Genomic DNA, 25,155 nt, shown 5'->3' on the forward strand with positions numbered 1-25,155 from the left:
TTATTTGGTAATCTTTGGAGACTAAAACATGCCACTTAATATTGATGAAACTACCTTTACAGAACATAAGTTGAATGAATACAAATGCAAGTTTGTAAAGGTGCCCTTTTAGCCACAGACCTTAAATTAAATTTTCAGCAAATCCTTTTAGAGTCAGTCAGCATTCATGTCCTATAAAATGTGGCTCTCAGAATTCAATATAAAAGCTTCCCTTTATAAATCCTATTTATGACTTCCTTCCTTTTTATTTTTTTGTTTATTTTTGTTATTTTTTCTTTAAATTTTCTTCCCTTAATTACAGCAGAGGGGGATTAGTCAGTGTAAGCCTCCAGGGAGCTATATACAAAGCCATCTCCGAAATTAAACTACAAGGAAAATGGCAGAATGCATTGAGCTCTGGTAACAGACAAGACTGATTGATCTGAAGAGGCCTTTTCTGGACTATGGCTGAATGAGAAAAAGCAAAACTCCAAGAACCATAACCCTACCTTTATCTCCTTTATCCATTCTCTTTTAAAAGAAAAACATCTCGTTTTCTTTTAATTTGTTACATTGAGATTTATGAATGTCACCATTTAATCAATAAATCAGAGGTTATCTTACATAGACTACCATGCGTAAGAGGCATTTTCTTCAGTTCTGCTAATTTACTTAATATGATTTTACATGTACATATGCAGTATCCCTGCCTCATTTCATGTTTTGGCATGAAAAAAAATAAAGCAGGCTGGTTACTATTTCCCTTTCTTTGCTTGTAAGAGTAAATATACCTTGGTTTCATATTTTGGAATACAAAACAAAGAGACTTTCTTTACACATGACTTGTTCTGAAGCTGTATATATCCTAAAGGAAATGATGGGAATATTTTATTTAAAGAAAATCCTTTTGGTAGGCTATGGCTAAACTGCACAGATGCACAGTCTAATTTCATGGTCTTTGTATTTTGTTCTATTAAAGCCAATCAGAGCTTTTCCAATGGAATAATGCCCAGCTGTAGAAAAATTGATTTGATGTAAGAGAAGTTTTTATTAAAAAAAAGAAAGTATCAGAAACAGTGACATTTTGTTTCAGAACACATCTGAAAAGAAACTTTTTTCAAGTTCTTTCAAAAATTTTATTGTTTTAGAAATTAATATTTGAATTTGAAATGAAGAAATAGGATTTAAACACGGGATATTAACACAATTAAGCAATTTGATCCAACTGATCAGTTTTCACAGTTTTGTGAGAGTGCTCCCTAGCCATGCCACAGCCCAGGGCCCCACTTCGGTGAGCCTGGGGCTGCACCAGGGCCCTTGCCTCACCCCACCCTGCCCGGCCATGGGCCTGGTTTGAGCTTGTCCCCAGCCATGGGGTGATGGCCTGGCCTGGCCTAGCCTCAGCCTGTCCCTGAGGTGGCTGAGGCTGCCCCACTGAGGCGTCTCCTTGGGATGGCCCAGCCTGCCCGGCCTACCCCAGCTCTCACAGGGTCAGGTTTGTTCAGCGAACCTGCTCCTCAAAAGTGCACTGAATTGGTCAAATCTAGAAGGGACTGGAATAAGATTATCACAAGATGACAAAAATTCAAAGGGTTGGCATACTCCCATTATTACTATATTCAAAGATAATACTTACAGAGTCCTGATCTTTGGCATATGATTGAAACTGGTAACAGGAATGCGGGTGATGTTGTTATTGTTGAGAGTACTGTTAAAAAAAAAAAAAAAAAAAAAGAGAGAGAGAGAGAAAAAAGAATAACAATGATCAATTATTTACATTTCTTCATCAACACACCATTTACAGAAACAAGCTGCTTCAACTCTTATAATAAATCTGCCAGGCTGCCAGCAGTAACACATGCTGACCAGTATCTAAAACAATTTGTGACATGTCAGGAAAGATATTTTCAGGGCAAATAACAAATAGCTGCATAAAAACAGAGGAGAGTTACTGTTTACCATGTCCAAGTACCAAGGAGCGTGCTAAATGAATTTTTACCCACTATGAAAAAAGATCCAGACTTATTGGTTAAGCTGCCACTTTGCTTGAAAACGTGGTGCAACTTGAGTGGAGAAACATCAGACTTGTATACTACAAGATGAAAGCTTTGGACTCAAAGTACTCTCTGACTCCAGAGGAGAGCTGTTGACTCCCATAGGTTTGTTAACACAGCCAGCTCAAACAGACTTTTTGAAAACACACAGATGGATGGGTTCTATTTCTTTGGTTTCCTTATGAAAAAAATATCTGGATAGTGGGATGGACCATGGACATAATAAAGTATGTCGTGACCCAGGCATGTAAGGATTTCTGCTACTCTATCAAAGCAGAGCTTAAGGAGAAAGAGCTTAAAGAAAAGTGATTTCAGCTGCTGGTAGGGATAGCCCCCCCTTCTCTTAATGCTTCTTATGAAAAATGAACTGACTAGATTATCATCAGCTGCGTGTGCTGCTCCCATTTATGTCGCTCCTAATTATATCAATGACTCTCTAGCAAATTAGGAGCTATAAAGTTGATCAAGATGGCACAGGAAATGGAAAGCACTCCAACAGGGCATAATTGCCATGCTCAGAGTGCTCCAAATCTGTAAATACAGAAGCCCCATTTGTCATGAGAACTGATCGGGCTGATGGTGGACTCTCTCCCTGTCCTGGCATGGCAGCTCCTGCCGCTGACTGCAGCTGCCTATTTAAAATGCGTGGTGCCCATAGCACCACTGCACTGAGCAAACCCTGCTTTACAGAAGGCCACAGCACTCTACAGGACCACTTTGGTAGAAGACAGTCCTGTATCTGTGTATGAGGTGAAGAAAGTAACTGCTGAAGGCACATTACCTTTCCTGAACTATTCAGTTGTTTTGATGCTACACATTTTCAAAGGACATTTAGTCGAAAACACTTGAAATGTTTTACTGAAGGTAACTAGTCTTTCTGGTCATCTACCAGTCTAAAAACATTTTACAGTTCTGCCTAAAAATCACTCGGCAAAACCATCATCCACAACAGTAACGGATTAAAGTTAAATTAGATTATATCATACTACCTTTGCTACTACTTGATTACCTTAATGGTGCAAGACCAAAGTCTTTTGTCAACAGTCAGCCAAAACAAGCATGTACAACAAAATTTTAAAAAGTGAACAAAACCTCTTATAAGGGCACGTTTCTGTTCACATCAACACACCCACAGCTCAGTAGGTATATTTATTTGCTATTTGCATCGCATGCATGTTTGGAAGTTCAAATGGGACTCACAAATCGATTTTCTAATCGCACCAGTATTTTTTTCTGCAAACTTAACAGTGTAATTCATCCCCTGCCTCAGTTACCTGCTACATAGATAGGAGCTATGCACCTGGTCGTAAGATTTTAGGTACACTGATAAACCGCAGCTGCGTGTAAAGTCAGCTCACAATAATTAAATCACATACACATAGCTGATGTCTGAATAGGTCACGCAGGGCACTACAGGATTCAATGGAAGCCAAAGGAATTCAAAGGAGACTTTCTATTAATTTCAGAAGGGTGCGGATTGGATTCAGGCAGAACAGAATATGGCAGCAAGCTTCCCTCTGCACTGAGGGTACAGAACATATCCCTGTCCTCCAGTGTACTTTTTCATCTGTATGTGGAAAGGTCAGCATTTACTGTGTTTTTATGAATGAAAAATATTTTTACATTTCTTAAAATATTTATGTTTAATAGACAAAATGTTATTCTAATCACACACAGTATTTCTACTTGCAAAATATAAGATGATGGCAGCTTAGTTTTTGCTCCCAGCAAACAAAAGCTTCCTGTAATTCATTAACAAATAAATAACCCTCCTTCTAAGAATCCTATGGCCAAGCTGAATTAATATATTACTTAAACAAAAATTTCAGGGATAACTCTAACTGGTAACTATTACACAGATGACTTAGTAATATATTATTTCATTGATATTTAAATGTTAACCATAATGAAGTCAATAAAACATCTATGATAACAGCAATTATTTCAGGACAAAGAAGGCCAAATGCTGCAAAGGGCACTAATTGGCAGTGAGCTGCCTGCACACAGCCTGGTTGTAGCTGAAGCAATTTAACCCTGCTGCTCTGTGTGCAGCACGCACAGCTCCAGTGCAGCTAGTTTTTAAATAGTGACATTTCAGGTGGAGAACTGCCCTAGAAGCACTTTGCAAAACTTTCTGTTACACACATGAAGTTATCCCAGCAATGATTTTTAAGAGTATGAGTCCTGACAGGGGAAGGCACACAACATAATAGCATTTTTAACATGTGAAAGTAAGAATAACTTCTGCTCCAGTCACTCCCTGGCAGCTGCAATGCCCTGTTCTCATTTCTATCCCTCTACAATTCAAATCCATTGAAAAAGATGTACAAACATCAGGAAGCTGTGAGAAACATAAAACTTGCAGAATCTCCAAACTCCTTCAATGTTGTATGGGGGAAACTTGTGTGATGCTGAGTTCTCCGCAGCCTTACGCCTTCCACCTCTTCCAGAGCCCTGTCCTTTGAAAAAGCACTACATATAGAAGTCCTCTCCCTGTAAACTATTCACATCCAAAATGCTGAATCAGGAAATTGAGGTTATAGACAATATTATTTATGCCAGCAAACTTCCCACCTTGGGCCATGATCCTTGTAAGATCTTGCAAGCTAAGCAGAAGCAGACTGCAGCAGTCCTAAGGATCCTCAAAGGACTACTTGGAAGAAGCATAACGTGGGATCAGCAACCTTCGAGGTGGTACATCCTCCACCAGTATGAACTGTCACGGTCCTACTGACTTCAATTTACAACCCCAGAGGAACTGCTCTGCTTTTCTGCCAGTAGCCCAAACTGGCTAGAAGCACGCATGGTGCCTCATTGTTCCATTTGAAGAAAAATGCTGATTTATAGCCCTGACTAATCAGATTTTTGTAAAGGAAAAAATGTTCACTCTGCAATCCTGCCACAACTTGGAAACAATTATTTGCCTCCCTCCTCAAAGTTCTTGTGCAAATTTAACCGCGTACAGTTGCATTTTTTCTCTTCTGCCTTGCTCCAAATTCACCACTGCAGTTCACTGAGAGAGTTGTTAATTCTACACTAAATTTAATTAAATTAAAATCATTAACCTGCAGAAATCACTCCCGTATATGATTTATTATTTTTCTTTGTTTTGCTTTTAAATAATATTTATGCATTAGTTTTTAGTCCTTTCTTCACACTCTTGAACAGGCCTACATTAGAGAAAAAACTTACTCCTAATACTAGAGGAAATCACACAGATTTTATGGAAGATACTTTTGGAAAAAAAAAAAAAAAAGGAATGGATTTAAATTTTGAATCCCCCTAATTATACAAGTGCTATATTTAAAAATCTCAGGAACTGTAAGCATCCCTTCATGTTCCTTGGAGTAATTCAAAGAAGCTGTCAGATCAATAGTTAAACACTCTCAATTCTTTAAATTACAGAGTACACAGAGATTTTGTTTCTCTTACTTGGAATTAAATTAGTGATATAATTAAGAGCATATAATGAATATCAGAATGACTGCTGACTTATTCATCTGGAATAATAATACTTTCATTACAATACATCTACCCGCTCTGTTCCACTTAAATACTAGAAAAGGATCTTCTGGCAATGATGTCAGAAAATAGTTAAACAACATAACAGAATTATTTGAAATATTAACTATTTCATTTCTTCAATTAGTACTTCGTTAAGTACAATGTAAGTTAGCAACCATCTTAACATTTTACGGTCACATTTCATGTGGGAAAACATGTAGGAGGGTTGTTTGTTTTTGTTAAGCACATAACACTGATGACAGTAAAAATACCTACTACATCCCAAACTAAAAAAAAAAAAAAAAAGATAAATTTTATCATTGGCAAATGGTAAAACCACTATACGAATATCCATTTTCCTAAGTACAAGACATATTTGTAATGGACACACATCATGAGCTGTACATCGGTACAATACCCACAGTGATGCTTCTCGTTTACAGTCTGAATGGATTAGGTTAAAAGAGATGGGGAAAACCTGTCTTTTTAGGGCACAGCTAAAGACATCCTATGTTCTTTGACTGCAACAGGGACTGAATTTCTCTCACATTCCATTTCTGCAGCTGATTAGCACAAACAGCTAATTAAATTGAGAAATTATATGGTAGATTAAATTTCTGATTAACACTTTTGTCCAAGCCGTAATAGTCGTCTTCCACCATTACCAGAGGTCTGCTGTGTTGGCCATGCAGGTTTTTGACATGCACCAGGCTTCTTTTGTGTCACGTTTTGCAATATATTCAAAATTTTCAGCCACAAATAGTTAGACCCACACACATTCATACCCACCAGAGAAAGAAAATCTGAATGTACACAAAAAAATAAGCATACAAACAAGCTTAACATTGTGCTATATACTGACAACTACTGGTAAGTAAAAGGAAAGAGATCTGAAAAAGAGTTAGATGTATTTTTGGTTTTGAATGTCTTCTACCCTTATAAACTAGAGATTCTTTAGCGGCTTCTAAAATACATCATTTAATAGCGGGAATCCTGCAAACATTTCATTTGGCAGTACATACTTTGGTGTGTCTTTGGGCTTCACAACGTTTTTGTTGTTGTTGTTTGTTTTTTCCTGCTCAAAACTCTCTCAACATGCTGCAGAAAGAACAAGGTGCTGAGTTCCCTCATGGTGTGATAAACCCGTATTTTGAAAGAGACTTTGAAACGCGTGGCTGTACCCTGCAGCAGAGAAGCGAAACAGCACGGCTGCTTGGGAACAGCCATCTCAGGCCCTGCAGCACCGGTAGCACTAACAAGTCTAACATTTCTTTCTGTCTCCTTCAATTACACCGCTGCTTTATCACAGTATGCTCGTTGGCTGTATATGTAATCCGTGTGTTGTGTGTCCGTAACACCATGTAATTGGGCGTAATGCAAGATTATTATCTATGTGCATGCAATGGATAGCTACAAATGGTGTTATCTGCAGGCTGGTAGCATTCCCAAGAGTGAATTGCTGTTATAATCTCCGATTACTGCTTCTCCCCTAACTGCCATGGTTTCCCTGCTTCCTATCCCCAGTGCAACTATACATTCAGTAGATGAGACTGGAAAGTTTATTACGACTTAACCAAGGCATCTCCAAGCATAATTAAAGCTCTCATGTAAATAGTTTTCTTGAGAACGTTGTTTCTGTTTAAAAGTGGGTGAATTGATGCAAAAATTCCCTCTGAGCAGCTCACCCCAGATGGCCAGTGGAGCTAGAAGGGAGCCCAGCAGCCTTGCTGGGACAAAAGGACAACTTCTCAGAGCCCAGAGCCTTGAGGGGGAGGGAGGGGGGCGGAGGTCTGGACCGGCATGGAGCTGGAGCTGGATGCTCCCAACAGGGGTTGGACAGGAGATGACAGCTGTAGACCCCTTCCAGCCCTGAAGCACCACCTAATATAACTAACAGCATGGGCAGTGTACCAGTTCCAAAGACTGAATCTAAAGCTATTTTTAGTAATAAAACCAAGACTTGATTAATGTTTGTACTTAACTTAGAGATTGTAGAGAGAAAGGAGCTGTATTTTCAACAGCCTTAAAGTGCTATTTTTCACAGAGATTGGAGAGAATTTGCATTAAATTAAATATTTACTACTTTGTATGGCCTCTGATGGAAAAGCAAAATGGCTTTGGCACTCACTTGATCCCTCAGCACTGAGCAGTTGTCCTCACCCTTGACTTTCAAGGCATCCAAGATTTGCTCTTTTTAGGCAAGGCACAAAACCTGACCAGATCTCTGAGTTCTGATGAGCCCTGAGCCCCTCTTCTATTCAATCCTCTGATCTCCCCATGGCCTGGTTAAATTAAAGCCCACAACTACTGTGCGGGCATGTAATGAAAGCAACTGATGCTGCACTGATGAATCCATTACTCTCAACTGTTAGAAAACATAATGATCTCACAAGGGGCCTTATTCACTGACATACAGCAGTAGAGCTCTGATCTGACACCTCAAATTAGCAGCAAAAGCAATAACAGCTGGGATTTTGTCTCAATATTTGTACCCAGCTCTAAAATGAGTTGGCACTATGCAAGTGCTATTTTTAAACACAATGTTATCCCAGGCAAATAATCTTCTAAATAGTCTCCAGGTGACATGTAAGATCCACAGAAATAAATAAAAGTAACTAGTTGCCAATTTGTGGTTTCTGTTCTAGTATTAGTCTTTGCTGATATGCTCACAAATGTTCTCATCACCGCAACATGAGAGGCTCTAGCATCATTAGCTTGGGAAGCTGATGTCAGACATCTGATGAGTCTTGAGGATACAGAGAAAATAAAATATTCTTTTTAGAAATGTATGAAAAAGTAAAATACAATAAATAAGCTTAGTATGGAATTACAGACAGAACAGCCAGAAACATTTACTGCTACAACTCCCTGATTCTTCCCATTCTATGACTGATTTTAATTTGCATTTAACTTTCAGATTTTAGCTATTTGAGCTTATTATAAAGGCCAGATGTTTGAGGCATATCGATTTTTTTTTCCCTTGAAGGAATGATATTACTTCTAAACACATCAGGCTTTGGGGCAATTGGGTTGTTGTAATAGGAAGTTCTTTTTCTTTTCTTTCCTTTCTTTTTTTTTTTTTTTAAGAAATAAATAATAAATATATTTTTTAAAATTATTATTTACTTTATTTATTTATTTATTTTTAATTATTCCTGTTGCATCCCCAAGCAATGAACGTCCCTCTGTCCTCCCCAGAGACTTGGCTGTGCCTTGGCTGGAGTCTCTGGGACTGGCAATGTCAAGAACCAGGGTTACGAGCAGAGGAGAAGGAAGACAGGGCTGCAGCTGAACAACCGGTGGGCAAACCATCTGGGTAAGGAGCCTGGGACCAGAAATCAGTGTGAATGGATAAAAGAAGTGAGAAACAAATCATCTGGGTCTGTACAATTAAAGATCCTATTGTTGTACAAATACAACTGGGAGCGAAATTGAGGATTCTTGTAACTGATGTCTGGTCACTAATGCTGAAACCTTTCTCATATTATTTTAAGTTCTGCATTTGTGTTGCATGTGCGCACACACACAATTGTGCTGGAATTTACTCGCTTACACTAACAAGCAAATTAATAAAATATGCTAAAACTAGATAAAGTAGAAAATAGAATAATAGAATAGAATAAGGTAAAATAAGCTGAGCTAAACCACAGTAAGTTAAAGTGAGATTATACAGAGGATAACTGTACACTGTTCATTTGATTGTGAGCTTTGCTACATGTCAAGTCAAGAACTGTCACTCACGTGGTCTTACATGAGATGTCTTCTCACTTCTCCTTAATGAGGTTTCTCTTTTTTTCTTTTTTCTTTTTTTTTGGGGGAAAATAGGACGTATCCATTTTCCCAAATAATCAAATCACCTCTATCAGCTGTATAAAATGCAGATACCAGTTGAATCTTCTGTTTCCATCTAATTTCCATGTCTGGTGAGGGTTAAAGAAGCTTTTCAAAGAAATTTCAATCAGCTTTTAAATCTTTTACAAGATCTTATAATTCTAGGCAGAAAATACATATTCAACAGGGTCTGAACGGAAATTTAGGTATAAAAACATCAAGACAAAATCAAAAGAACACGGGTCAAAATTCCTCTGCAACCATTTTATTTTAAAATTGAGGATACTCCAATGGGCTGTTTTTCTAAAGTCAAAAATGGCATAAGAAGTACTGCCTTTACTTATTTTCGAACCAAAAATATTCTCTCAAGTGTTTTCCCAAAGCCTACGCATTTTTTGGTACACCATATTGGGAATGACTGCTATGGCTCTAAGCCCCAACTACATCCACAATTTTTTTTATAAGTATTTGGACTCAGAGAATAAAAAAAAAAATATTTATGCAAACACTGAGTAAATGTTCTACAGCATCAGGGTGGTTTTGATTTCCACAACTGATGTTACTGCCTAGAACTATGGGAAACAAGTACAATTATCATAATACTGAGATCAATGACAACTGAAGTCAGTGCAAATACCGCTGCTGATTTTAACAGGCAATGAATCTAGTTCCTGCAGTCTGCTTATTTAGGCACAGATTTTCAGTGGAGGCAGAGGGATCAAAAATACAATGGTGTTCAATTTCACTGAGAATTTGCAGATTCATTTGAAAGTCCTTTGTCTGATGAATTAGTATACTTAAAATAATATTAGAAATATATGTCTTTAATATAATTCATTTATTAAATAGATACACTTTTTGGGGTTATATAGAGATCTCTTTTAGTAAATATGGATCTTGCTGTTACATAACTGGCTGCTTCTCAGATACTATAGTTTGTAGATTCAGTGTCAAAATCGATGGAAACTGGATTGGGTTTTCTATGTATACGGAGGTTTGAAAGCCCACTGGAGTGTATTTATGGAAAGGATGAAAAAGAATCAACAAGGCAGAATTTTATGCATCAGCACTTTAGCAAAATAAAATGGATTTTGTAGCTTCCTGCCTGAACAGTTGCTTCTGTTTAGTCCTTTCTGATGCTAGAGAAGCCTTATAGAAACAGTCCAATTCAAACTAACACTGTTCAACCCTATAATTTGAAAGGAGCAAGCAACTTCTGCCATTTGCTCAAGATGAAATGCCTTTCATGATACAGATTTCCAAGATCAAGGTAAAAGGTTTCAGCGCTGAGTTAGCTGAGTGCTGTGGTTTCCTTTCAGGACCTCCACCAAAATAAATTCTAAATAAACTTATTAAATATGAATTAGAAAGGAACAGTATAATTCTTCTGAAATTAAATAAAGAACTTATAAACTACTATAATTAACATATCATTTTCTGGCATACCCAGACCTGAAAAGACATTCCAAGTGATGCACCTAAGTTGGCTGTCTTTTCAGATGTAGAAAAAGTGACAAAAAAAAAAAAAAAAAAGAAAGAAAAAGAATAACAAATTAAAAAAGGACTTCTGTATTCATTGAAAGGGGCTGTGTTACAACATTGGATGAAGTGGCACTCACCCTGTGCCAGCCTGGTGCCACTTCATCGACTGCCGCAATGCGACACTGCCTGCGGGACTGCAGATTCCTGCAAGTCCCACAGTGACCGCTAGGACCAAAGGAGGGACGAGCTGGCAAACTCAGGTGTGAAGCATGGCAGCTGCTTGTGAGGCAGAAACATAACAATGAACAGAAATGGCCCTGTTAGCAGTTTAGCCAGTGTCTGGGTGTCAGTGCAAAAGGTTTAATAAAAGCCTTTTAGAAAGCAGGCGACTGGAATACGTGGAGCGTGGGCTGCCAGAACCCCTTGTTTCTGTTTCCCTCCAATGGCAAATCTAACAGGTACTGCAGGCAAAATTACACCCATCATTCCCCTTGCCAGAGCAGCCCCCCTAATTTCAGGAGCCCAGCACCTTGGCTGCCCCTCAGTTCCCAATACCATTGGGATTCCCACTGAGAGTGCAGCAGGAGGACATTTTTAATAGCACTGGTAATATGGCAAAGGGCACGGCACAGCAAGGATCTGCAAAGGCAATCTCCACTTTGGACAGCAGACAGAAGAAGAAAAGAAGCAAACCTTGTAAAGAGGGAAGTTGAGCCTCTATCACCAAAAAGCCCTCCCCAAAGCACAAGAGATGCAGACAAATATTTGCAAAATAATTTTAGATTCTAAAAGTACGTGATGCCCCTACTTGCAATTCATACATGTTCTAAGTCAAGGTTAATGCACAGTCTAATATAAATCTGCATGAATGATAGGGAACGTGTGATATACGCATTCTGTGAACTTAGACCGGCATGTATGAACATTTTTCAAGAAAAATTACCTTTTATAGAAAAAATAATTATTTTGAAAAAAAGAAAGCCAACACATAGTTCCTGGACAAGGGCAATTACGTGTTTCTTGCTGAAGCTGGAAAGGGATCTGCTTTCCATCAGGAATTAAACATCAAGTTTTATTTTAATAATACATTAGACAGCACTTGCATGGATCGCACAGGAAAATAGTCAATATGTTTAAAAACACCTTCCTTTCCCATTTTTAAATTTCTCCCAAACACCACTTGCCCATGAGAAGCAGCGATACCTGCTTATATTCATGCATGCATATGCAATAAAGCTAAAAAATCATAACCATTTGAATATCAAATACTCACAGTGTTTCATTTGTGTTCAGTCCAGAGTGAAAACGTGCCAGATAAAATATACACGAAGAAAAATTTGAAGCACTCACGGTTTGTTCAGGAATATTCTACGAGCGCAAGAAGCAGCTACATAAAAGGAGTCAATTGTTCTCCATATTTGACTGTTCACCTGTAATATCTGTACCCCTAGCAAATAAAATATAACTGCCATTGTGGATGGTCTGTCCTAACTGCTTCACACTAAGTATTAGCTGAAGCACCTCACCTGCTTTCTAACGCCCTAGCCGTGGATGGGAAGACAGGGTGTCTCGCAGATGAAATGGACCCAACCCTTTTAAGACACCGCTGAAATTGCCCAAGGAGCCAGTCAGAAGCTCGGGTGTGCGGAGCGGACTACCCCCTCCCAGAGCCCGCCCAGCCTACAGCCTCCTCTTGCACCAACGGGGGCTTCTCAACGGCCTTCAGGCATCGTCGCAGAGATGCTGCAATGCGGCAATTTATCGATCGCAGTAGCCAAGTCCAAAGCTGAAAGCCACGAACAAGATCTGCCTTTCCACCCTCCTTTTTCCCTAGACCACCACCAAAAAAGCACTTTCGGTGACACACACAATCTAAGATTCTAATGGCAAAAGAGGCGAAAACAAATCTAAATTACCAATCTGGTGAACAAAGACCTTGTTCAGTGCATGCTCTTATATCCCTTCATCGCAGCCATCGACCTGTCTTCCACAACATTCTCTATTGTTTTACCCTCAAGCAAATCCCCATCTCAGCCTGTCTGGCATCTGCAAACCACAGATTTCTCCCACCCTCTAGCACCATGAAGACGAGGGATATGTGCAATTTTTTAAAAATTACTGGCAGTAGTGTTCTTTATTTCCTTCAGTGGCTTTATTTGGCCGCTTCATTTGATGCTCTTTCAAGCTATTTTCTGTGATATCTCTAACATATGCAAGAGCAACATGCTACATTACAACAAAGGTTTCTGGATAACCAAACATACAACCTTTTAAAATATCTTGCTACTAAGGATCTGCAGATGACCACAACATGGCCAGCCATCATCTGCGCATACTGAAACAAAGCCTTCAGCCTATCCACCCCCTCAAGAAATACAATTCAGGTTTAAAAGCATCAGACCAGTTAACATGAAATTGCTTCATTTATGATAACAAAATTAACATAGAAATTGTGATTATTTGACTTGAAATTACTTTAAAATCATTCTACATTTCTTTCCTTAATGCAGCTCTTAAATGTTCTTGTTTGTTAAACAGAACTGGATATGGTATGTAAAGAAAGTGTAATTTACACTAATCATATACCTTTCTTTTTAAAGTCTTTGTAATTATTTTTCATGTGTTTCGTCATAGCATAAAGGTCTAATTAAAACATACGTTCTTTTAACTTGTCTGTGTTAGGCACCCAAAATATATTCTTGTATTTTATGCATAACCTTGTGAATAGCAGAAAAAATACACTATTGGATTTTAGATAAGAAGCTTCTGCATATGCATTTGTTTAGGTGTAAATGTAATTATCTACTTCATTTTCAAGCCAAATATCTACATCATACTGTTTTGATTTCAAATTCATCACAGATACAATATTATTGTCCAAGCTAAAAATGTTGGAAAATGCTGATAATAGTACCCTGATCCCAGCAACTACAGATCAAGGTTAAATATCTGACACAATGCTTGATGTGGCACACCAACAATTCTCATACACAGAGCTCTCATGTCAATTGTAACTTTTATTTCCAGAGAAACCAGGTGTTTGAGCTCTCCCTTCTGTAAGGATTGACTACAGCTCCGAGCCTCTCTGTTGTTCTACCAGCACAACGGAGAGGTGAATGCAGCCTCTGAAAAAGGCAAACTATTGATACGCCTATAGACCATAAACAATACCTTTAACTGCATGCAAAGGAAAAGTGGCAATCTATATGCTTTGAATTTTTGTTTTAAATTGGCATTGTGGTGATTGACCCCAGAGTCAGCGGCAGTTGCTGCATTCACTGCCAGCTTTGGACTTGGTGTCACAGTAGGGCTGAGGACTTCCTGGCGTATTGGGTGTTGATAACACCAAAGCCTCTTCCACACAATCATGCAGCCTCCTCTCCCAACCAAAAAAGACTTTATTAATGCCAGTGGGATTACATCCAGCTTGTCTGGGGAGTCACACAGTAAATTGTGAATTATGGCATAAAGTGACTACTCATCTACTTTGAACGTATTACTTCCCCTCGTAACTCCATCATCAGCTCAACTTCATCTGCAAGGAGCTTTATTCCCATCTCAGCCTTCAGCTTAGCTTTTGGATAAGGTGTTCAGCTGTATGTCTGCATTAAATATACAGTTGAGTGTCCCCAGGATCAAGTCATTCACATTCATTTGACTTTCAACAGGCAAAATGCTTGTTCTACATCTTCTATATTACTGACAAAGAAACTATATTAGTCAAAGGGGAGGTAGGCCAGGTCACAAGATGAGCAGAGCATACAAATGAAACAATTAATACCATGGAAAAAATGTTTGCCAGAAATCCCTGTGTCTCAGGGAGTTTTGACTTCGGAGGCTCTCAGTGCAGTGACTGCAGCACCAGTAAAGGACTTGCACTATGCAAGCTGTAAACCTGGGCTTTCTCAAAAAGCACATTGGTCAGTGATTCATGAAACTAATAATTCTAACCTGGCGCTGCTCTTATCTTGATAAGTTCTGCAGCCTGCAGGGCTCCAGGCTATTCTTAAAGGAAAAAAAAAACAAAACAACTCCAACCTAATGGGAGCTAGAGAGGAAAATGAGCACAGGATTCAAATACTGCATATGTTCCAGGAGAGAAAAAAACATTTTCTCAATATATAATATGGCACCCACACTGAGGACTGATAGAAATGTTCATCAATTTGCTGGGACATGCCTGGAACACTGCAGAATTAGAAAAATCATTGATCAATGAATTTATGCAAATATATTCCCCCCCCCATAAAGACAGAGTTACATTACATCTGTAACAGGCATCAGTGATTTTCAGAGGGCCTCAATTGCCTGCTCTTATTTTATCTCAGCTGGTCTTTGATATAAAGCCTGTCACCATGGTGCCATCTGGATAGTGTTCCTTTCACCATGCTGTACTTCCAACCTCACATTTTGTAATAAGTTGTAGAACAGAGGTTATCTCGGATTTCATTTCCCTATCTTGAGCAGTGATGCCAGATCTCCCACGGAAATATGTCAGCAAATAAAAACATTCCTTATCAAGCAACTGTGTGAGTACCCCATCTTTCCTCTGTCTATTCAAGCTATTTATTTAATTTCATCAGGGTCCATTGGGGTGCAGTAGCTCTCTAAAAAGTTCTCCAGAAAAAAGGCCTTTCTCATTGCCAACTGATTTATATAACAGAAAACTTAAAAGAGTAACAGCAGTATTTGGGAGCACAGAAAATGTGCACAGAAAATGGGGATACTTTTAGAAAATCCAAGCTGTGTTCCCTGTTTTGGGGATTTCAACTACTGGGTAGACAATTCAATTACTCATACGCTGCCAATAACTACTCCAGTTTTGTTTTTATCGCACACACACTATGCACATGCTGACTGATGAAATAACTAAAGATTTTTAACTATTTTTTATTAATTTACATACATTTAAACTAACATATAGCCTCAGGATTAAAAAATAAAAAGGTTAATCATTCTAATTTTAATGTACTCAAGTTAATACTTATGTAAATAAGTAATAATACATATTTAAAGCAGCTATGTACAACGTTTTTAGTAGAAATCTCATTTTCATTATTGTATTTAGGTATTTTGGTATCAGTTATAGGAATTTACGGAGTTCAAATTTGATCCTGATTGCCCTCAACCTATCATAATTTCCAGCAAAATAGAGGAGGAAATCACATTTGTGTGGCATTTTCAGGCTTTCATTAAGCTATGACATCTCATATATTTAAAATTATGTCATGACTTTAGCTCCCTGACTCTCCAGGTTGGGAAGGCAAATAAAAATCTTCTATCTAGTGAAGACATGCCCAGAATAGCATTTTGCAAATAAGCAAAACTGATCATGTAACTGGATGTTCAGCATACAGATGACAACCATAGGAAACAATTATATCCCGTCTGTAACAGAAAATAACAATTAACTTTCATAAAAGTTCTTAAAAGTTTGTTAGGACAAAAAAACCCAGTGTATTATAAGCTCATGCATCCATGGCAACTCTGTGTGAAATTCCAAATATTACTAAAATTTTTATGAAACTCAATCCTTTATAAGACGAATGCATGGGATTGTAAAATTAAAGCATGAGTAACCATAGTGCATTTGTAAAATACTTGCTAGGAACGGATGCTTTACCCAACATGCAGAAGAACTGGGGGATGCAGACTGCCACTGGCCTGGCAGATCAGATGTATCTCGCACAACACAATTTGGTGCTGCATCAGAGTTTGAAAGAAAACAGCACGTAGCACTGCATGCTCCTGGACATTTATCGCGGAAGCATTCAACAAACAAGACAGAAGCACTTTGTGGAAAAAAGGATATACTCAAATGCTGATATAGCAATTGCAGTTTCTGGTTTCAACTATTATTATTTTTATGTTAAGATTTCAGAGATGGAAGGGTGGAGTGTTTTCATTTATTCTTACTTTTTTTTCTTTTTTAAGATAAAATATTTAGGGCTCATTTGGAATTAAAGTTATGATTTCAAACTGTTGAGGATATTTGGGTGACTGTGCTTGTACTTCTTCAGTATTACTTGTGCATGAATTATCATGATTTTTCACACTAGAGTGCTCAGAGTTGAATGGCGGATTCCTGCATGCATATTTTGGTGCTAGACTCTTAATGGCAGTCAGTGCTCATTCATATCAAAAAGCAGGTGAAGCTCAGGAAAGAGGATTTTTTTAAGGCTGTGAGATTTGTAAGACCTACAACTAACACAATTAACAAGCAAACCCTAATACTAGATTTTCAGTACTAGATCTGTAAAGCAAGAACACATTTATCTTCTTTAATAAAATTATATCAACAATCGTCTTCATATTAGCTCTTGATTCAATAATATTTTTTGGTTTAGAATTATTTTTTTCCTCAGAAAAAAAAAAAAGCAATGAATAAAAGATGTTCAAGCTCCCGTCTCTATTAGCTATCATCTTAAAGTAGGAGGAAAAGCAGCTTTTCAATGTTAAACAAGGAAAATGCTCCAGGTAAGTTGCCAACAATGACTCATAATTCTTTCTATCCTGTCCACATGGCACTACTACCATGTCACCACACTGTTTCCAACCTATTCCATTAGAAACAAACAAACAAACAAACAAATAAATAAATACATATATTTGCTACATTGAGTTCTGTATCTTGCTGAGAAATGGATCCTAAGAATTAAGTATTGTTCAACACTTAACAGACTAATGACAGCAGCATGATCATTTGCTCAATCATAATGGTTTATCCAGTTCGACTGGGCTTTTCGAATCATCTTGAAATTAATTCCTTTTATTTATATATCCAATGAGACTGAGGGTGAAATTCTGAGCTCTGAATTAGTTTTATCTCCAATGCATTGCACGGTTGAACATTTGGATATGAAGCTATGGTGTAACACATTTGTAATCTATAACGGGTATGTCTTATTGCCACACCCCATAGGGAATAGTGGACAATTATTTTGAAGGTTTTATCTTTTTTTTTTTTTTTTTTTTGGTAAATTATCGTAACTCGCTTACAGCTACAGTAATAAATATTTCTCAATAACACTGTTATTGCCAGGTATTGCCAGAGGACACAACTAAAAATTAAACAGAGCAGAAAACCTTCTACTAAAAACAACGGTTCGTGAAAGTTTCTCACCAATTATTTCAACTTTTCTGCACATTGCTATTCCAACAGGTAATAAGTTAATTAATAACTTGAGTCGCTCCTTTAAAAATACATGACACTGCTACATGCTATTGCTATATTAGTGGTTGCACACACCTTTCTATCTCTTGGAATGCAAGAACAAACCCAAGAAAGTATGTTTTACCATCTTACAAAAGGAGGGAAAAGAGGGACATCAACAAGAAAAACCCTACCTTGTCAACAGAAACAAATCTTTAGGGGAAGCAGTACAGAAAGTCTGATGCAAAAATGAACAAAAGCAGCTTCAATCCAAAGCTACAAAGAAACGATGCTTAAGTAAGCTGTCAGTCGTGCATCATTTCTCAGACATTATCTTCACCTTGCTGCAGGGGCAAAGACAATCAACAGAAGGCACCAAAGCACTGAGTTTGCAACATTTTCACAGCTTTTTAATCCAAACTCGCAGTCACCAGCAGCACTGTGCATCTGTATTATGGTCTACAGAGGTCAGATCACAGGATCAGGGGCACCTTTTGGGGCCCCTGAAACACTGAAGCTCATACACAGAGATGTGATCAAAAGACTGCTGGTACTGGGAGCCACAGTCAGTGCCTGGGTCTGATTGAAGCTCCATATGAAGTTAGCAGCTCAGTGCGCTGTTTAAAGGACTGACATTAGTAATGAATTCCAGTAATATTTTCATCTCTGCTTCAGTGCTGTTTGTTGGAATAGAAACTTATCACTTTTAAAAATAAAATAAAAGCAGTAAATGAAGACAGCTTGCTTGACAAGCAGAAATAAATAACACGGACCATGGAGTGCTCTGTGATTTGAAGGATAATTGCACAATTTCCTTCCATTCCTACATCTACCAAATCACCAAACTCCTTACAGTCATATTTTTTGATGAATTCAGGTTGAATGAAGAATGCAATCCAGAAACCAAAATGTTTTTATGGTACCACTAAGCATTTTGTCTCTGCCCCAAGTAATCTACAGAAATTTAGAATTCTGTAGACAGACAGGTAGGTAGAGAAAAGATGCAGAAATGTAAATGTTTGATATCAAAGAGGTCACAAGATATCAGTAAGTTAAAGAAGTAAATAATCTGGTTCATTTGCAATCTGTTCAAACAGACAATTACTTCTTGTTTTTTTTTTTTTTTTTTTTTTTTTTTTTCCCCAGAATCATTAAATATTTTCTACATATTGCACTATGAGTTAAAATATATAAGTATATCTATCTGCATAAAATATACAGTGGCGAACTCCGCTCTGAAATGTTATCTTGAAGTCCTTTGGTTTTACTTGATAATATTCTTTGATGGTTAAAATTGATTTAACTTTTTTTTTTTTCTTTTTTACATTTATGACTGCTTTACAACTAAAGCTATGATATCCCATGGGGCATTTAGCAAACGTATTCTGTTAGATATTTAAATGCTAAAACATTCTTTGAAGAAAAAAAATCAAATGAAGTTTGAAGTATACAACTCAAATTTCATGAGTGAGAGAAAACTAACTTTAGAAATAGATATTATCAATCCTATTTTCTATTTTTTTTTTAGAATTAGGATTGATATGTCTTGTAGCAGTATGTCTGTGATGAAAATTAAAAATGCATTAAAGAATTTAATAAGATGTACTTTATACAGTGGAAAGAAATTTTCCTCTTCTCCCACCCACAAATACCTAGTGTAGAATTAACCACTAAACTAATTCAACATCCTGGGGAAAAGGAATGCATATTCAGCAGTTTTTTCAGAGCCTGCAGAACTTGGTATATTACAAAAAAAAAAAAAAAAAAGGTTTCATTTATGTCCAGTCTACTGTATCAGAAGCTATAGCACAGTCTAGTGTCAGTGAAGGACTGATTCTCCCACTGCAGAGAACATATAGTTCTGTTTTTTTTTTTCCCCTTTCTTCCTTTTTTTCCACCACACAGTGGACTCTTTCACCACACAGACAAGTAAAACTTTATAGTGGCAACTCACTGCTTTTCCTTGAAAGGACTATTTACATAGAATTCAAACAATACTTGATAATGTAAGCTCTGATGTAAGAAACTCTTCAGATACCTCTGTTAGCTCAATGTGAGCAACACACAGTGTATGATCAATAACAACGTCCCAGCTTGGGAGGGAGAGGGACCACGGCTGTTTTGGATGATTATGACAGACAGACATGCACAGACACTACTCCTAGGTCTCTCAGCAGACAGAACTTGCTTCTGCTGCCTCCAACGGCAAAAATCCTTTGAGCATCAGTCCAAGGTGGCTACAGCCCTTGGGGAAAACTTCACAGTATTATCACATGCATATTAAAAAAAAAACCACAACTTTGGTTTATGGCACATTGCCATTTGTAAAGCCTGTTGTATCGCCCGTTCTCAGACGCTGAAGGCAATGCATTGAGTCTGATGAATCTGCAGCTGCCAGGGCTGCACGAGGCAGGTGCAGCCTTTAACCACCTACCATTTGCTGTTTCATACCACTGAACTTGAGGGCAACCTTGTCAGCAGTCTGAGCGGGCCTTCACTACTGTATTTAGGTGTAGACCTGCAGTGCTCCATCCACATTAACTTCACTCCAGATGTGAAGAGTCTGAATTCAGGAGTGTTCCTGTCCCCTGAATCCGCTGCCACCATTCCTTTCTGACATAGGACCGAGTGCTTTCAGATGTATTAATGCTTGCAGCTCTGCAGTATTAACTTTCAAGTAACAGGAAAAGCTTTATACCAGTTCATATGGTCAAACTATGTTCCAGAAGAGGTCTCTTTATGTGAACAAGTACCTGTTAGTAATAAGGAAATTATTTGCTCTGATACTGAGTTCTAGGTAATACCGGATTTTACATTACAACAGCAGTGCTCTATATCTAAAGCAGTTTTTCTCTGTTACAGTCAGATTCCACTGTCTTTTTTTTTTTTTTTTTAAATCACCTGTGCTGCAGCTTTAACAGCCAATGTGTAAAGTTTGTGGCACTGGAAGAGTACAACGTGGTGTTATTTCAGCCCTCGGAGCAGGATCCTCCCCAAAAGCCAATGACTGCACTGAACAATCCTGCCAAGCCCCCGTCTCTCCTCCCTCTTACATACCAAACACCTTTTAAACAGCTTTTTGTCTAGGTCAGTTGTCAGATACCTCGTAACGTTGCTCCCTCCAAACCTGTTACCCGTCCGCTACCCGACATTGCGCAGAGCCGGGCTGCTGTTGGCTGCCGAGTGCCCATCGCACGCTCTTTGCATACTGCCGAACCCCATCTGCTCCATGCAGCAGCGAGAGCAGCGATTTCCCCGCTCCTCGGGAGCGGTAACAGACAAGTCGGCTACTGTGGTTTAATTAGCGTGACATTTCACTCCGCTACCTATCCCACCAGCGGGAGGGCAGCGGATTAAGCCCCCGGATCCCCCCGGCACTGCAGCCCGGGGAGAAGCACCCCCCGCCACCCCAGCAAAGCGCCAAGTCAACTCACAGGATCTCCAGGTCGCGCAGGGCTCGGAAGGCTCCATCTTCGATGCAGCTGATCTGGTTGTTGTCCAGTTGCCTGCAGAAAGGAAGGGAGAGGATGAAGGCTGGCTGGTGCGGGCAGAGCTGCCTTGGAGAGCAGGTGGGGGGCTTCCCCGGCCCCGAGGGGTCCCTCCACCCCCTCGCGTTGCCTGCTCACCGCCCCGGCGCAGGGCTGCTTAGCCTGCCACGCTGCTCCGGCTCTGGCACTGCTGGCTGACAGCGCTGCACGCTACCGCACACTGAAGCCTGTCAGGTCTCAGTAAATATTAATTGCGCCTTTTTTTTTTTTTTTTTTTTTTTTTTAAAGGCAGAAGGGAGTAATTTCATTACATTAGGGCATCCAATCCATTATGAGCTTTTACCGTCATGTCACTGAAACAATTTCATTAAGCTAAAGGCCTGTAAATCATTGGAGGTCACTGCGCTGCCCTCCGTGACCTCCCAGAATGCCTTTTCTTCTTTTACTGGAAGTTGGAGTCCTCTGTCCTGACAGTACTAAATCTCCAGGCTTTATCTGCCTGAGAGCTGTGAGAGTGCATAGGGAATATACCAATTCCAAATTAGACTCAACTAATCTAATTTTATAGTCTTTTTATTATTCTAAGCACCAAATGTCTGTGGTGGTTCGATGCCTCTCTGCATTGTTACTGGTCCCATCTGGTAGCCCATTCTATTGAAAGATTTCTGACTAAATGCAGGGTCTGTCTAACTCCATCAGGGAGAGCAGCCCAGCGACAGGAAGCATTATACGCACATACACTTAAAACACTATTCTGCTTCAAAATGTGTAATTTAATATTTGGAATGTGGAGTTCTCTCATTTGTTTCCCTACGTACACACAATTTAAATATATTTCACAATATATGTGGATACAGCAGTACAGCTACATCTGCCTTTCTTGCTTAGAAAATTAAAATTGTAAGTTGTAATTTAAAATTCAGCAATTACATTTTTTTAACATGTGATCCCTTAAATTTTACACTTAAAGAAATACAATTACATACCTACTAATGTATAAGTACAATGTCTGCACTTCATAGTATATACATATATATATATATATATATATATATATATACACATATACACACACATACACATACACATTATGCAAGCTCCTGATTCCGTATCTGTGATTTGCTTAGTATAAACTTCAGATTGGTGAGGCTGGGATCATTTGTCCTGTTTGTGTAAAGTATCATGAACAAAGATACAGAGATTGCACTGCAGTTTCTAGTTGCTGTTACAAAATAATAACTATACATACGCAGGTAGCAACTATATTACACATATACATAACATATCTCCATAGTTTTGCCAACTTCTTCCAATTTGCTGTACGTTAACTTTGGACTACATAAACATTCATCACAACAACTTTCTTGCTGCACAACAGCAAAGCACAGGCAGAGCCCTACAGTATAATTACAAAACAATGAAAATAAACAGAAATCTCTTTTGGGGTAAAAAGCACAAGGCAATCTAAAGGTTTAAAAATAGCCATGTTGGATATAATCTTTACACATCCCTATACAGATTGAATTTAATCTACTAACACTGAATATATAAGATATGGTTGTGTCTGAAGACTACAGGAAAGTTATCCTTGGTCTGCTGTCAATGAACATCATTTTCTTTACCATTTTAAGTACATGAAAGTACATACAGACTATAAGGTCTACTAAAAAGCTTAGCAAGCATAAAGGCAGCTAAGGTTTCTCATAGCTCTCATAACTTCAGAGAAGATGCTGAATTTAGCAAAACTTCCAGCAATGTTGCCTACACTGACCGATACCAGAATTTAAAATCCCCCAGAGGGATATTTTGTAGCATGACAGCTCATGTGTATCATATATATGTATTTATACAACTATATACACACATTTCTTTATGTCCTCTCTGCCTCTCCCACCATCCTGCAAAGATGCTACTATCTATATAATTTTGACTGCTGGGAAAACAAAGTGGCTGTAGAGTGACTTTTTATGAGATCAATGTTTAATTGTGTGGGTTGTTAAAAATTTGTTGCTCAAATGAAAAAGATGGTGGATTCAGGAGGAATAAGCTTCAAATGAGTTAAATATAATGCCGGTTGCATGACTAAGTACTTCACACTTCAGTTGGCTTTATTAAGCATACTTTATTAAACATAAAGTTGGCATGTACTAGCAAGATGAAGAGAAAGCAGGAGCAACTTGAGAACCACCTCTCTCTTTTCTTCTATGGGAAGTACTATATATTGCCTATTTTTATCTGAGTTACACTATAATATTGATTTTTCTGCCAGATACACTAAAGCAAGCAAATAAACCCAGCACGCTAGTCACAAAGCCTTCTATTAAAAAGCTTCATATGTGGTGTGTTGCTTTCTTTAATAAAATGCTACTCTCACAGATTGATTTTCGTTGAAAAAGCATGACAATCTTAATCATATTTCCATAGGTCCCGTCATACTAACACTAACAACGAAGTTCAGCCCATGTGATTAATGCACAGGACCACCGTAAGGGAAACCTCTAGACACGACAGAAGACATGCACTTAGGATGTTCAGTAAACTTGGAAAATATTCGTTAGAGATGTCACTTTACATTCAATACAGCTGAATTCTGCATGCCCCATAAACTAAATCTGCACAGTCTCTGGGAGGCCTCCACATGCTTAGCACTTCTTGATAGCAGACAGCTTCTGTCTCCCAATATCTATCATGCCCCGACATTCACATCTGTGTTTAACTCTGAGCATGAGAATTTCTTCCCAAAAGGAACGCAACTATTAGTTGTCTTAAAATTAAGCATGACAGTGTTTAAGACCCTTCACCTCCTCCTCTATGTGCAAAAATGGAAATTCTATTTCTTTGCATTCACATAGAAGCCCAGTGAGTGGTTAAGCAGAGACTGGAAATTTGAGAATTCAAAGTCTAAACAGTGTCTTCCTTACAAGACAATGTGTTAGTTTAAAGTTTTGGGAAACTTCAGGTACAGCCTTACAGAAAGCCATAGATAGGTGTTGAACAGATCCTTTTGTATCTGTGAAGACAAAATAAAAAGCCCATGACGTGGGCTAGCAGACAGACCATATACTCAAAGCAGACATGGTGTGCGTGCAGCTCTTCAATACAGAAGAGACACACCCACCACCCCTTGGAAAACATCTTATCTGAGTAACACTAATCCTATGCAGAGAGTGTAAAAATTCAACTTTAGAAAAATTTAAAAATCAGTGTTCAAGAACAGCTAGCACGTACATTTCCTTGAAGAACATGCTATACTCCTCTAGTTTCTTTTCCCTGCTGCCTTCTGCACGGGGCATCCACACCCCATGAGCACCATTACCTGAGATCAGGTCAGCTACACTAGTCTCAGGTTGACTTCAAAACTGGCCTCAGCCAACAGAAGCATTTATTCAGATTTAAACATCACCTCTATTTCTATGTTCACCCTTTTTCTAAAAGATCTTTTTCTCCTCAACATTACAATTTGTTATGCATTTAATGGTGTAATGCAATTGTTGAAAAGAAAAAAAAAAAGTTAAGATGACACTCACTCACATTTTAGACACAATTTTGCAATGGACAAAGTCACCTTTTATTCCTCTGCTTGCTCCTGCCTTTTGCAAGAATAAAGCATTAATCTCAGGCTTTATCTATAACTATCAAATGTTTCAATTGCCTCTGAAGAAAA

General features: G+C 38.4%; 1 protein-coding gene across 1 annotated transcript in view; it reads right to left on the reverse strand.

The window, feature by feature from the left end:
* Nucleotides 1–25,155, reverse strand: part of SLIT3 (slit guidance ligand 3) — a 522,803-nt gene that overhangs the window by 206,625 nt on the left and 291,023 nt on the right. Inside the window, exons 7-8 of the mRNA XM_082771405.1 lie at nucleotides 21,438–21,509; nucleotides 1,616–1,687 (exon numbers count right to left, since the gene is read on the reverse strand). Coding sequence (XP_082627531.1) covers nucleotides 1,616–1,687; nucleotides 21,438–21,509 — 144 coding nt within the window. The remainder of the gene's footprint in view (nucleotides 1–1,615; nucleotides 1,688–21,437; nucleotides 21,510–25,155) is intronic.

The sequence above is a fragment of the Aythya marila genome (genome assembly GCF_965140915.1).
Source record: "Aythya marila genome assembly, chromosome: 14".
NCBI classification, from domain to species: Eukaryota; Metazoa; Chordata; class Aves; order Anseriformes; family Anatidae; genus Aythya; species Aythya marila.